At 41.7% G+C, this 15,095-nt stretch overlaps 1 protein-coding gene across 3 annotated transcripts in view; it reads left to right on the top strand.

Moving 5' to 3' along the window:
- LOC122621258 (oligouridylate-binding protein 1A) overlaps positions 1 to 12,282 on the top strand; it is a 56,532-nt gene extending 44,250 nt beyond the window's left edge. For 2 of the 3 annotated variants that reach the window (XM_043799068.1, XM_043799071.1), the window contains exons 6-9: positions 4,187 to 4,376; positions 4,510 to 4,902; positions 5,777 to 5,930; positions 6,780 to 12,282. In XM_043799068.1, coding sequence (XP_043655003.1) covers positions 4,187 to 4,376; positions 4,510 to 4,902; positions 5,777 to 5,930; positions 6,780 to 6,809 — 767 coding nt within the window. In that variant the 3' untranslated portion in view covers positions 6,810 to 12,282. The remainder of the gene's footprint in view (positions 1 to 4,186; positions 4,377 to 4,509; positions 4,903 to 5,776; positions 5,931 to 6,779) is intronic. The other variant, XM_043799069.1, reaches the window with a different exon arrangement.
- The last annotated feature ends 2,813 nt before the right edge of the window (positions 12,283 to 15,095 follow it).

The following is a 15,095-nucleotide window of genomic DNA, read 5'->3' as shown; positions in this document are numbered from 1 at the left end:
TTGTCCCTGCTGAACCGCACGCGTTTAATTTCCGTAATGGCCTGTACCCAATTTGGTTTTAACTTTTTCAATTAGTCGACCCCGAAATAAGTATAGAAGCTACTAAGCAAGACAAAAAAAAAAAAAACCCCATTCAATTAGGCCCGGCAAATCAATTTTCATTTGGGCCCAGCGACACGCCCCCCAATTTATGGCCACGGATCGTTGTCAACCGCACAGGACTTGCCAGGACCTTAACCGTAACTATATATCCTTAGGCCGGGGCGTAATCATTATTAACAGCGGACAAACATGCGCGGGGTTGCCCCCCCTCCCTCGTTTCGACTTTCATAAATCAAAACTTAACGCATATTTGCATGTTTTAACATAATTTTTATTTGTTAGACATACATACGCCGTGAGTGGCGGCGAGTCGGAGGGAATCAGATAAATAAATTTTGCCAACACGAAACTATTATCATAAAAGACCTCCCACACACAAGGCAAACAGGGTTACACAACGAGAATTTCGGGGGAAAATAGTTGGAGTCAAGGTGGAATTTATCGTGCAGAGGCCCGAAAACTGTTGAAGGGTTCGGAAAATGTGAAGGAAGAGAAAAAGAGAACGGGCGGGACTTTCCCGAATATAATATTTTCCCTTTGCATTTATATTGTTGTCATAAAAAACGCCTATGAAAGCTTAAGCGTATTTTTATTGGTCTCATTGTTTATTTGACTCTGTCACGGTTTTGTCTGCCGCTCTCTATCTTTGTATCTGCTGCTCCTTGGGGGTGAAGTGGAGTAGAGCTAAATTACCGAGCGGTTGTTGGGTAGTTCCTGTAATACAAGTTATTATTAGCAATTTGACAGCGAAATAATTTTGATTTTTTGATCGCCTCGATGGGCTGAGTCGGCAGCAGAAGTGAGGAGCATACGCGATACACTTTTTTATGTTCCTTCTCACATATGCAAGGGTTGAAAGGAAAAAATGTTATATGGGTATAGGTTTTATGGTGCGCCTAGCGACTGCTGGCGAAACTTTACGATTTGTAGCACTCAACTCATTTCGCATTTGGCATTCGCATTACTCCATGTTTTACGCAGCCACTTTGCCCGATTCTTTTGGCAATCCCATCCAGTTGGCCCGGCATTTTTATGTTTTAAGCAGGCTGCACATTTCACGTCCGTCCGTTTGTCCGTCCGTTCGCGTTTAGTGGGCCACTCATGTGTCTGCCCCATTGTTGCTAAAGATTTACGATCCGGCGCAATTGCGCATTTTACAGTTGTGACAATTTTGGCGACGCTTTGCAATTTCGTCCTGGCTAAGAGTATTTCCCAAGCCCTTCCCCTTTCTCCCCTCTTCCACCCACACCGAGTTTACAACAAACGCATTTGCCGCGAACCTTTTTTATGGCCCTGCCCTGAGAAAAGAAAAAAAGGGAAAGTTGCCGCAAAGTTTTTACCTTTGTCAAACAAGACCCAAGACTCTATTCCGCTGCAAGCCCATAAATAAGGGCCGAAATACCTGCAAGCTCATTATGGTAATAACTTAATTAACCAGAAACAATATGCCGACGACAAAAGACGACTGCGCTGCCGTATGACAAATTTCTTTGCCGAAACTATTTGGCTTTTGACCCGGCTGTGTGGGCGGGGGGTGGTGGTAGTTTATTGGCCAACTGGCAGGGAAATATTTGCAAAAGTTGGAGTTACGTGAACTCGTTACCGGCAGTCGCCAGTTGACGCAATAAATCAACATTTTATGCAGAGTTGCGCACAATTAAGTAAAAGTTTAAATGCCTCAATGCGTTCGGGCAGCAGACCTAAATATAAGTATATTTGGTTAAAGTAGCAGAAGTAGCAGTAATACTTGCTATGAATTGTTGCAAATATCGATTAGGTATTTCTTTTCGTGGCAGCCAAAGTGCGTTCCAATTAGCATACAGCCACGCCCATGCCAGACGCCCCTTGGCAGCACCCTGCAAAAAAAAAATAAAAACGAGAATTTCCATGCATATTAATTACTTTTGAATGTGCTCAAGTGCTTGCCACGTCCTCCAGGCTCGTGTTGTTTTTGCCGCGTGTAAAAATGTGAATTATTTATGTTAATGATTCGGTGATTATTTCATGATTTAGTTTTACATGCCTATAATTGCTCATTAAAATTTCAAATAGCCGGCAGCAGAAATGGCAGCACCTGCCGGCTCGCCGTTGGCACTCGCATTTTGGCTATTTTGGTCCCATAATGGCCATTGCACTGACCAGACTCCAATTATTTGTGTCTGCCCCACGACGCCCACGGATTGAAAATGCGAAATTGGGAAATGGGGAAATGGGGAAATTGGGCAATGGGGGAAATGTGGGAAATGGGAATGCACATGGACTGTCGCAGACAAAAATGTGCGATAATTATGGCCATGCTGGGGCTGAAAGTGCTTTAATTTGCTGCTGACATGAAACTTGGCCAAGTTAACTCAGCGCCAAGGCACCGGTCACGTAGGGCGTGTATGCGAGTATGCGAGGCTCGTTGGTTGAAGTTTTTCAAAATTTAATTACACCCATTTAAAAGCGTAAAAAAGAAATTAGAGAAAACAAAAAGTGCAAATAATACGGGCCGAAATGCAGGCGCACACACACACACAGCCAAGTGCAAATTAGTGAAACATGACGCTCCAAAGTAGGCAGTGTTTCTTATGCGAGGGCACTGAGAACAATTGGTAATCAATTGTTAAACGCATAGTAAAATGTTGCTTATTCAAAGCTTAAATAACATAGTGCGCTAAAAAATCGCAATAAATATTTATAGTAAAATGTTAAAATAGCTACAAATGTTAAATTAGCTAAAATAGTCAATCACATAGAGAAATGTTTCTTATTCAAAGCATAAATAACATAATGCGCTAGACAATCTCCATAAATATTTAAAATAAAATGTTAAAATAGCTACACAGACAACGGGTAATTTCTTCCAGTGCTCTTGCTCTGATTTGCGTGTGTGTGCGTGGCCAAAGCGCATACGTTTTCGAAAGTATTTGCGAGCTTGTTAGTTTTCCGTGTTTTTCGGCTGCACCCTCGCCTTGTAGCTGTGATTGTTCTTGTAGCTGTTGTTGTTCGGTGGCGTGTGTGTGCAGCAATCCTGTTGCATGTCATTGAGCCATATTTTTGTGTTTTCTTCGGCATGTTCGCTGCGCAGTCGAAGGCAACACAAAAAACCAGTCACACACACAAATCCAGACATCCTGCAATGGCATTTTGAGTGGTCGAAATGGAGGGAGCTGGCCAGCAGTTGCCTGCCATTAACAGACCATGTTAAGTAGGCCTGGACCCCGAAGGTCCTTGCAACACAGCTCCGTGTCCAAATGCCAACCCTTCGATCTGTGCAAGTGTCATTAGGGCTATAGTCGCTATATAGTCACAATAGAATGCGTGGAAATCGCAGCGAAAAACTAAACAAAGACATAAACACGCAAGGCAGGCATTATTTTTAAAAGTGCAAATTTAGTTTTAACCTCAAAGGAAGTAATTAGTGTAGCTTTTGCATACAAATACGTGCATTCATGGCGCATACGGAACAACAATCAGGGCAACGACAACGACAACGACAACGACAACGACAATGTGGGGTTGTTTCAGACCATTACTATACATGTGTATATATGTATGTATATGGTGGCAGGGCGTACAGTGAGTGCAAAAAGCATGGCGACAATAAAACGGCATACGAAAAATGTATATCCACAAAATACGTATAATAAAAAATGCAATAACAACCGCAACAATTTTAAATATGCACCGGCAACAACAAGAAGGCAACGATAAATGGTGTTGCAGCACCGCCCCCTTCAGCCCACACTCACACATACACTAACACACACTCACTCACTCACACACACGCATTCAGCGAGTGGAGCACATGCATATAGGAACCGCACACACACAAGCATATTGACTAAGTGCATGCGGTTATTTTAATTACCAAAACGTTGCCGAGGCTGCTCGTTCGTTGCGTTGCTGCCGTTGTTGCGGGTAAATCCGTTAATTAATTTGCATATTAATCATGCAGCTGGCGAATAAAAAACCGACTCGTACCGAAAAAAAACAGCCTTCCATAAATTGTCGTTCGAGGTGGCAGCATTAAATCCATATCCATCATACGCAACACACGCCGAGTAACACTTGCAACGCCATTTCTCCCATTTCCCCGCAGAGAACATCAAGCCGTTGACCTTCGACGAGGTCTACAATCAGAGCAGTCCCTCCAATTGCACCGTTTACGTGGGCGGCGTCAACAGCGCCCTCACCGCCCTCAGCGAGGAGGTCCTGCAGAAGACCTTTGCCCCCTACGGCGCGATACAGGAGATCCGCGTCTTCAAGGACAAGGGATACGCTTTTGTGCGGTAAGCCAAGCCTTCTTAAATATGTAGTTAAAAACCAAGAAATGTCCTCTTTGAAGTGTTTCATCATTATCATGCTTATGCTTCATTCTATTATGTTGCAATATCTTATTAATTTCTCGCATTTCTTCAACAGCTTCTCCACCAAGGAGGCGGCCACCCACGCCATCGTGGGCGTGCACAACACAGAGATCAACGCGCAGCCGGTGAAGTGTTCGTGGGGCAAGGAGAGCGGCGACCCCAACAATGCGCAGCCCACCGCCCCCCAGGCGCTGAACAGTGCCGCCGCCGCTGCCGCCGGTTTCCCGTACGGTGTGGGCGCGGCCGCCGCCGCCGCCGCCTACGGACAGCAGCTGGCCGCCACGGGCTGCTGGTACTCGCCCACGCCCACCTATCCGGCCTCCTCGGCCACGGCCGCAGCGGTGACCCCGGCGGCGGCCAGTGCAGCCGCCGTGCAGAACCAGTTCCTGCAGGGCATCCAGGGCTATCACTTTGGCCAGTACGGCGGCTATCAGCAGGGATACATGGGGTGAGTGTGAGTCCAAGTGGCAGTTGGAGATTCGGATTGGGATTGGGATTAGGGGCGCAATGATGGGTGGCATCCATTGTCATATGGATTTGCGCGCAATAATTTTATTGGCCCGTAATGTTCCATGTAGAGAAACAAATAACCTGATATGATACGAAATAAATTTGAAAACTCGCATAAATTCAGGTTTATAGTGGCCATTGAAACTAATCGCGTGGTTAACAGGCCATCTTTCATTCCAAATAATTTGCTCAGCCAGAGATTTATCTGTGAAAGTACGCATATTTTCTCTGCGTGCGCGGATGCAAATCCAAAAGCTGCCCGTTCCAACTGTGTACTTTGTGCAATGATTGAACCGCCACCAGGGATCGGGCAAAAACAACAACAACAACAATAACAAGAACAGTAAGAGCCACGGAGACGACACCAACAACGACAACATGACGGATGGGTGAATTCATTTGCTAATTGCGAAAGTTTTTCATTTGCACCCTCCTCGGTCTGCGGCCGTATGAAATACATTTCCGCGCTCGCGTCCGTCGGGCTGTCAACATAACGTGCTATTTGCATCGCAGTCGCGTAAATTTTGTTTCCCCCCCTCCCCCAACTTGCCACCCTTTTTGGTGGCGAATCCCTTTGCCATCCGGCGACTATGCTACCCGTGATAATTGTGGCGCACACCACGCTCCGGGGACTTTAACCAGCGGATCAGCAAATGCAGCAGCTCTGCACTGGCAGAAAACGATGTAGAACTTCATGGATAAAGAAATTTAATTAACTTTAAGCTTTCGCTAAGAACTCTCTATCTCTATAAGCGCTACAACTTATTTCTCTGTGTGTACTCATGTTTGCCAACTACCGACTCTCGTTGCAGCATGGGAGTGCAGATTCCGGCCACCTGGCAAGGCGTCACCCAGGCGCAGATCTCACCTGCCCAGCAGCTGGCAACGGGCGTGGCCGGCACCGCCATTCCGCAGGCCGCCGGCGTGGTGGCCTATCCGATACAGCAGTTCCAAGTGAGCCCCCAGGTAGGTGCCTCCCACTCAGCTACAGATACAGATACAGATACAGATACAGATACACGAAACAGATACACTTAGATACACTCGTTGCCCGCCCGACACATTGAAACATTTTTCGTGCATCTCTACTACGTTTGTTGAAAGTTCTGAATGTGTTTTCGGATGCCATTGTAGTTCGCTCGGTTCGATTCCATACGATTCGACTCGATTCGATTCGATTCGAATGAATTCGATGCGATTCGATGGGATTCGTTCGGTTCGTTAGGGTGTGCGATGGGTTGTTTGCTCGGCAGCTGTGTGTGCACTCGAAATGCGTACATATTTCTGGCTGCTATCAAAATACACCATCGCCATTCGAATGCCTTTGCCTGCTAATGTTATTCTTTTGCATTTGAATATCGAGTGTGGACAGAGACAATTGTAATCTGTCAATATGCATGCATGCTTTTGATGAAACAACATTATACCGAATATAGGAGGGGGTGTAAAACAATTGAACACAAAGTATATTGAATATTAGAATAAACATTTGGATAATAAATATTGGAGCCGTTTCTAGTGAAATATGTATAGTACTGTATTTTGCATGCATTGCTTAGTAATCCATTGCCATAAACCATTTGTGGCACTAGTGCTATCTATTTTACGTTTAATATATATATTTGCCAATTAGCCTGTACGCTTTATTTGTTTATCTCGTGAGCTCAAATATTTCAAACAATTTCCTACGATTAATTATGCATCCGAAATTTGTGTGTTGTATTGAGAAATAAGCCACGTTTTTGCATTACAATTACTTTTATTCCGTCTACTACTTTTTTCCAATTCTTACTAACACCCATATTATTTTTTAAGGTTTATCCTCTACTCTTGCAGGCACAGTAAACGCCAAAAGCCAAAAAAACCGAAAATCCAAGCAAAATTTTTAAGTACAGCCGCAATTTTCTGAACAGAAACAAAACCAAACTGAGCTGTAAATAAAATGCGAAGCGCAGAACACACAAATTACAAAACAATTGATGGCATCTTGAAGTTTGGCGATTTTAGAGAGCTGCACCCCAGAAACAAAACAAAAAGCAAGCGCGAATGCAAAATCCGAAATCCGAAATCCCACACCCACATAAATATATATCTTTATATATATATAAAACTAGAGCATAATTATCTGTCAACGCCCGTTGAAAAAGCTTCGGCGGCAGCAAACAATTATTATGTATTTGCAAACAAAAAAAAAACCAAAAAAAGAAAATGAAAAGAAAGCGAGCATATTTTTAACCCTAGTTGCTTACACCACCACACACACACAAACACACCTCGAGCCACATATTTAATGCTTTATGTAATTGTGTTGGAGCACGGCGCGTATGAAAAAAAAAAAAACAATTATTAATTTAATAAGGCAGCGGGAGGATTACAATTTGGTCGAAGGAAAACATGAATCGAGTGGGTTGTTGCAGCCTAAATCAAACATAGTCGCAGCATTAAATTAAAATAAACATAATTAAAAATGCGTTAAAATTAATTACGCGCACACAGGCAGGCCGTCACACGTATTCAAGCAAATATGTATGTGTGTGCGTGTATGCAAACAATCCTTAACCCCTCATCAGCCCTCCTCCTCCCACAGCAGGACTCGCATCATTTTGCATTGCCTACTTTTGTGCGCAGTTTGGTTTTAGCTTAGCACAGACACACACTTGTACACTACCTTCACCGGGCGAGTGAAAGTCGTTTCTCGTTCATCCAGCTCTTGAAATTAAAATGGTAAAAAAGAAAGGAAATTAGATGGAGAGCAACTTTCACTCAGCCGCACACACTTAGCACTAGTGCCTATAAACTATGATAGATGATATCGCTTAGAAATAACTGCCAGTTATCGGGCCAAGTGCAGTTGATTGGCCAACTAGCTCGTCATGTCCTGCTATCATTTCCTATATAGAATGCAACTGAAAGTTCACGCGCTCACACCGATTTGTGATCGATCAGCAATCGAAAGACAGGTTCCTACACACGCACACTCTCACACGGTCTCACCAGCACTCGCAGTTCGAAGTATCTGAATATCTGAATATATAAAATAATCATAAAAAAGTACAGGAACGTCCAGCCCAGCCAGCCCAGACCAGTCCAGTCCATAAATTGCTTAAAAGTTCACAACCTACATATAATTCATTATGACTTTTCGCTTCACTTTCAACAAGCGCTTCAGGAGAGCCATGTACAAAGCAGCCGCAAAAATGTTTCAAACTCCCTCCAAAACAACTTACTCTTCAAAAAACACGCCAGTACTAATCCATGTTTGTACATGTTACGTTTATGGTTTTATTTCAGTTGCCAGATGAGGAGTGGCTAGCTGCAAATTTGTTGTGTTAGTTCTCTGTTGTTTAGGCCAAACGAAAGCGATAAGGAAACCCAAAGCAAACCAAGTCAAATCAAATCAACTCAAATCAAACCAAACCAAACCAAACCAAACTAAACCAAACCGAAACCAAAACCGAACCGATAACCAAACAGAATATCCAAGTAGCTAAAAATATGTATGTGGTATGAGTACGAGTAAAATATATAGAGAAAGACAGAGAGATAGAGAGAGAGAGAGAGCAGAACTCCCGTAAACAAGTAAAATATATTGAAAACAATCAAAGTATGCCATCGAATGATATTAATTGATATTAGCTAATCGAGCATAGCCGTAATAAAGTAGATATTATCGCCTAATCATATAAGCCAATAAACACACTTGCAGCCCAAAAACCGAGACAGTTGCGCAGGACATAGGACAAGATATCCCAAAGGCAAGCATTAATCAACTTATAGACAACACGACACACTCACACCAAGCTATAGGGATCGAGAATACATAGCATAACATGAATGTGAAGCATAAAAATAGTCATATGGTAAATACAACTAAAAGTGTAGAGTATATTACGAGTAATGTAAAGTGGTAAAGTCTAGACTTAGCGTTGGTTGATAAGTACATAGAGTATACAGCATATGCATTAAACAAACATGCTTATATAACATATATATATATATACATATATATATATATACAAGCCGTATAGAAAACACTCACACAGAAACATGCATACACTCACACGGTGTGTTTACATATAGAGAAGAAAAACTAGATGCGAGCAACGTATGGTAAATGATATTTATTGTTTATTGTGTTGTGTGCGTCGGATGATAAATCACAAATAGATGTTCAAAATGAAAACCAATTAAAACGATGACAACAAGAACAACAGGCAGAAGTCCCAAGTACTAGGAATAGCAATACGCATACGTAACGTAATCGCCATCGCAATCGCATTCGCATCGTATCGCCATACGTGTCGGACAATTAAGCTGCAAAGGACGAAAGGACGAGGCTTGATTTGCATTTGACACGCCCCAATCCCCAGTGCATTGCAGCGTGGAATTTGTTATGTCATTTTTTAGTGGAATTTTTGCATCAAACGCGGCGAAGCATTTAGTTACACACACGGGTGTGGCCCTAGCACCATTAAATGTCTATCGATAATACCCACACACACACACGGATACAAATACGAAATACGGATGTGTATTCGTTGGATGCGCTCACTCAGTACGAATCGAAGGGTCGGGGATTTTAGCCAAGGATCTGAGGATCAGCAGGACACACACAGTCCCATGGGGCAATCGTACTGTATATTTAAATGTTTTTAGCACTAGAATCTAGAGAAACTACGAGGCGCATGGCAGGCGACTTAGATGTAGATGTGATTTTAAAGTGGGCGGGATTGGGCCGGATTGATAATGCAGGCAGAGTGAAGCTGACAAATGCATTTTTTGTTGTTATTTTATTTTCTAGAATTTTGTTAAGTATAACGAAAATGCGAGAACCGAAAAAATTTGAAATGTTGTTGACCAAACGAAAAATAAAATAATCTTAAAAACAGTTTTGCAGAAAACCAAAAATTTGGCTAGGAAAACAAAGAAATTAAAAAACATTTATAAGTGAACAAGTTTATAGTTAAGAGAAAAAAAAAATACAAAAAAAATATTATCGGTTTGTTTGTTAATGTTTGCGCTACATATCAGTAAAGAGTTAAAATGGGTAGTTGGCACGTAGAAATAGTGAAGAGTTGGAAACTAAATAAGAATTAACTGTGGATGGTAAAGAGCATAAAACAAGCTGACAAAGACGACGAACTAAATAATATACAAATATAAAAGATAAAAGAAAAGCATTAAAATATATGAATAACAGCTGTAACTGTATGTATTTATGTTGTGTAACTATAAACTGTGCTAAGTCATTTATATACGTCTATATATATATATATATGAACATATACAAAGTATTTATACACATGGCAGCCCACGTCACATATATACAGCAGAGAGGTACTAGTCCTGGCAGAAGGATTTGCCCATCCCAAAACGCAGAAACCGAAGACAGAAACAGAAACAAAAACAAAAGCCAGAGCACTACAAGGATACTGTGTAGTGTGTAGTGCACTATAATGCCGGATGATGATGATGATTATTATTATTATTCATCGACTCAGGTTCTGTTCCGATCATAGTCCGTTTCCACCATTAGTCAAGCGTAATTCAATTCCGAGTCCCTCGCTTTGAGTTACTAATTCGGTTTGGGTTCAAAGCCAACTACACACTGAAACGATTGCAGTTATTAACCATAAACTACAATTACCAATTAGTCAATTCGAAGTGTAATTAACTGGAGTGCTGAAACAGGAGCAGTTAGCGAAATTTACCACACACGCAACGCGAAAAGCAACAGCATGCGATGCAAATGGAGGCACATAGCATAAATTAAACTAAACGGGGGGAGAACAAATTTTAACGAGATCCAATTGCAGCAAGGCGAAACCGAAAATCAATCAAATAAAAGTATTATCTAAGCTACAAACAATTATATATATTTACATGCTGGCAGACCCTTCAACGTGAATGGCACTGCATACTATAGTATCCCAGTTCTGAGTATGTGTGTGTGTGTTTTCGTAAGTTTAATCACACACCAGCAAGGATATGGCAGGAGAATAGGATTTGCAGATGCAAATACAAGGCGGAAATATTATAGTAAACGTACTAGCCACGATAGCCGTTGGAACCAAATCAAATTCAGCATCTACTGAGCAGGCAGGCAAACAGGATATTTTTGTGCAATAAACCAGGCGGAATGAATGAAGGGCATGTTATGCAATTAAAATTACACTAAGATTGTAAACAAATCAAATGCAAATGTAGAAAAAATCAAACGATGAGCAAACAACCAAAAGCTGCTAACAAAACAAACATCAAAAGGAAAACAAAAGCTAAAACCAAAAAAGTTTTGAAAGCCATTCGACACAAGGACAGAACACACTCACAGATACAGATACAGCTACAGATACAGATACAAACTCAAACATAGATATCGATATTATACGAACAATATATATATATATATACATATATATATACAGACGTAAAATATGATAAGTAAATAGCAAATAACTAAAGTAAACAAAGTATAGATATCGACTGCAGTATTGCAAATATTTTGTAGAAATTTAAGCATGTTTGAGTGTGTTTTAGGACAAGGAAAACACAAAGGCGTAGGGCAAACAGGATGAAAAAATCGAAAACATTGTAGCGGAATAAAAGGGCCGAAAACATAAGCAAACAACCAAAACAACCAAACCAAACAAAACATGAACAAGAACAAGAACAAAGCCGAAAATTGAAAACCTAATGCATAAGCTAAGTATTAAATATACACTAAAACAGAAATATATATACATACAATTTAAATACGGCATCACCAGTCACACAGACATACACACATAACAACAACGGCATTTGCATAAGAAAACACACACAAGTGAAACAACGTAACGAATATTAAAAGAGTTAATCAAATTAAGCATAACAAGAAATTCAAAAGAAAAATATTTATAGTTGAAAACAAAACAAACAAATAAAAAACAAAAACCCGGGCGATTTGGTTGCGTATTTGTATACCAACGCGCCAAAGAAACCCGAATAACCCGGCAGCAAAATGCAAGCAAAATATTTTACAACAATGTCAGCGAAGCGTGGAGGTCACCACCTCATCGAGATGGTCTCGCAGCAGAGGTGACCCCGACCGGTTGGGGGAAGGTTTTAGAGCTAGACGCTGGATGGCCGTAAGAGGCGAAATGCATAGAGAAATTATACTTAGGTGACAGCAAACAAGAGATAAAAAAAAAAAAAACACAAAATAAACACAGAAACAAGAGTGTAATAACAGGCGAGATGGAAAACAAAGAACAACTGCAACATAGAAATGATGAAAATAAGTAAATATACCGAATAAACAACAAAAATTATATTATGTATACATAAATATATTGAAAGAAAACAAATAAAAACGAACAAAAAAATTTTGTAAAAATAAAACCTCTGGCCTGTGTTCTTATTTCTTAGATTTCAGCAAAGATTTCATATTGAGTTTATTATTAAATTTATAGTTTCAATAGTATTTGGAATATAAATGCTGGAAAGCATATTCTGACTGATTTAAAGCCCACGTTTGAGTTATCGGTTTGCAGAGCACTTTGTACTGCCATAAAATTCAGTCGAAATGATTTTGCATTATGTTGTTATTCTGCCTTATGATCTCTGCATATGGCAGTTTCCCCGGCTGGTTGCTCATTTCCCCCGAGGCTGTTGGCCATCGCTATCTGCTGTTGTTTTCCATCTTCCCTGCTTTTCTGCCCCGTTGAGGAGCGCTGCTTTTCCATTTACACAGGTGACATGAAGAAGACGTTCTGCTACTTATGCGTATGCCTCACAGGTGAGTTCGTTAAAAACATTTATGTCCCGGATGGGGCACACACACACCACACACACACACACACACAGAGAGAGATCCGTGGCAGCTGCTTCGCAGTTGGGCCGCCAAGGATGGATTGGCATAACAAAGGCAAAGGACAACACGTGCAACAATAACAAATCAAAAATTTACAAAAACAGAACAACGACAAAATGCTGAAGGGAGAATGTGGAAAGCTGCGGAAAGGGATGGCGGAAAATGCAAAGCGGAGAAAAATGTTTAAAACATATTTTTGCGCCAATTCTTTTTGTTGTTTGCTCTTCCTTTTATTTTTTTTTTGGGGCGTCGCGACTGCTGGCTCTTGTTTCACATTTTTGCCGCAGGTTAAAACCAGCAGACTCACACTCACGCACACGGGCCCCCATTTATATTTATTGCGTGCGTGTGAGTGTGTCTATTATCACAAAGATTTCACACACACACACACACACAGAGACAAGGACGATGGAGATGCTGCATTTTTAAGCAACATATGCGTTACTTTCACTTTCGCCCGACTTGCGTGTGTGTGCGTGTGAGCTCGCAGAAAGTAATGGCGCTATGTTTGATTTGCATTGCAAATCGGCGTAATTTTGCAAAATGTCTTCCTATAAGAGAAACAATATGTTTTATTTACTTACATTTGACTTTGATTTCACTGTGTCATCCGCCACCCTCGTCCTGTATTCCTTTCGCAGGCGTGCAAATGTTGGCCCAAGTTGCCTTTGCCTAAAAAAATACATGAGCATAAAAAGTGAAATCCAAGCCATTGCTTATTTCAACTTGGCCCAGGATATAGATGGTGGCGAAGGGGAAAATAGATTGTTTGACTAGGAAATGCTGTGTACATACGGATAAGTAAATTTCGCTGGCAAAGTTTTTCCATGGATATATTTAGACTCGTACGAAAAATAGCAGCTGTATTTCATAAGGGCTTGGCTTATTTGCCGACTTGAATTAGGAAATAATATTGTTTAAATTCTGGCAAATTGCGGCTAACCGTGGAAAGATGAGAACGTAGGCAGCATCAATAAACAGAAACAATAATCGTATATATATCATAGCTGGATTTTCAAGCATAGAAATCTATACAAGCATAAAGCTAGCTCATATTATGAATATGAGGTTGCAAGCTCGGTTTCGAAATGCCACAGCTTAGCCTTCCTCGCCTCTCGAAGGCATGTTTAGTTAATAATTCCCATGGCTGAAAGCCTGTCGCCTCCACTAAGACGACACGGCAGCAAGAAGCATTTTCTGCATAACAGGATATTTGCAGAATATAAAGAATGTATCAGCAGCAGCTGCAGTCGGTTGGCAGGACGACGGGGGAGGGGGGAAGGGCTCAACAGGACGTACAGCTGTGCGACGGAAACCGGAAATGCGCAAATAGCAGGGCACTGAGGATTTTTACGCTCAGCACGATTCCGCACGGCATTGGGGCTGTGGCCGCATGCAGAGCTCAATGCCAGCTGAGTGGCTCCATCTACATCTCCATCTCTATCTCCGTCTCCGTCTGCTTGGCATATATCCCTATATCCTCGTGCCAGCAGATTAGACACTCAACAGGACGAACGGGAGCGTAGCAACAATGCAGCTGGCAGGCGACAATGCCACTTGACATCAGATATGCATTTGTGTTTTGTCTCCGCTCAGATGTCGTGCCACATCCTGCCCCCCAAAGTGTGCCAGCCTCTTAATTGGGTCACTCGCCAAACGGTTGTGCTGCGCCGAAGAGTGTGCAAAAGTTTGCCAATGCACGAAATGATTAACATATACAGAGCCCTGTAATTTATGGCCAAGAAGTTTTTTCTTTTGTTGGCATATTACCGGACGGTTATGACTGCTAACTGATACAGATGCCACCCCAAGGAAAACGAAAACACGTGCCCTCCTCTGCGGCCAGCGGGGGCAACCACGACATACCACGGGCCATAATGAAGCAAACAGTTTTCGCACAGGAAGCAGGTCCTGCCCACCAATGTCCTGCAACGGCACAAAGTAGCCGAATATCCTCGGCTCATAACACAAAACAGAACAGAGCAGCACAGAACAGAACAAATGTCCTCTGCTGATAAAGCCTCATAATAAATGTCGACCTTTCGTTTTTCCATTTATATTATCAACTCAAGGGGAACGACGAAACGAGGACTTTTCGGACAGCCACAAGGATAAAAAGCGGCAGAGCCTTGTTGTTGCCCCCCTTCTTCCTCTCTGTCTGGCCGCAGTGGGAAAGGGGGCGTGGTCTCATTGTGGCTGCTACCTGCCACATATATAGTACATACATATATACTTAGTATATTAAAATTTATAACAAACAATGCGACCTGCAGAAAATA

Source organism: Drosophila teissieri, chromosome 3R, assembly GCF_016746235.2.
Source record: "Drosophila teissieri strain GT53w chromosome 3R, Prin_Dtei_1.1, whole genome shotgun sequence".
In the NCBI taxonomy this organism is placed as follows: Eukaryota; Metazoa; Arthropoda; class Insecta; order Diptera; family Drosophilidae; genus Drosophila; species Drosophila teissieri.
This window is presented reverse-complemented; position numbering and strand designations above follow the sequence as displayed.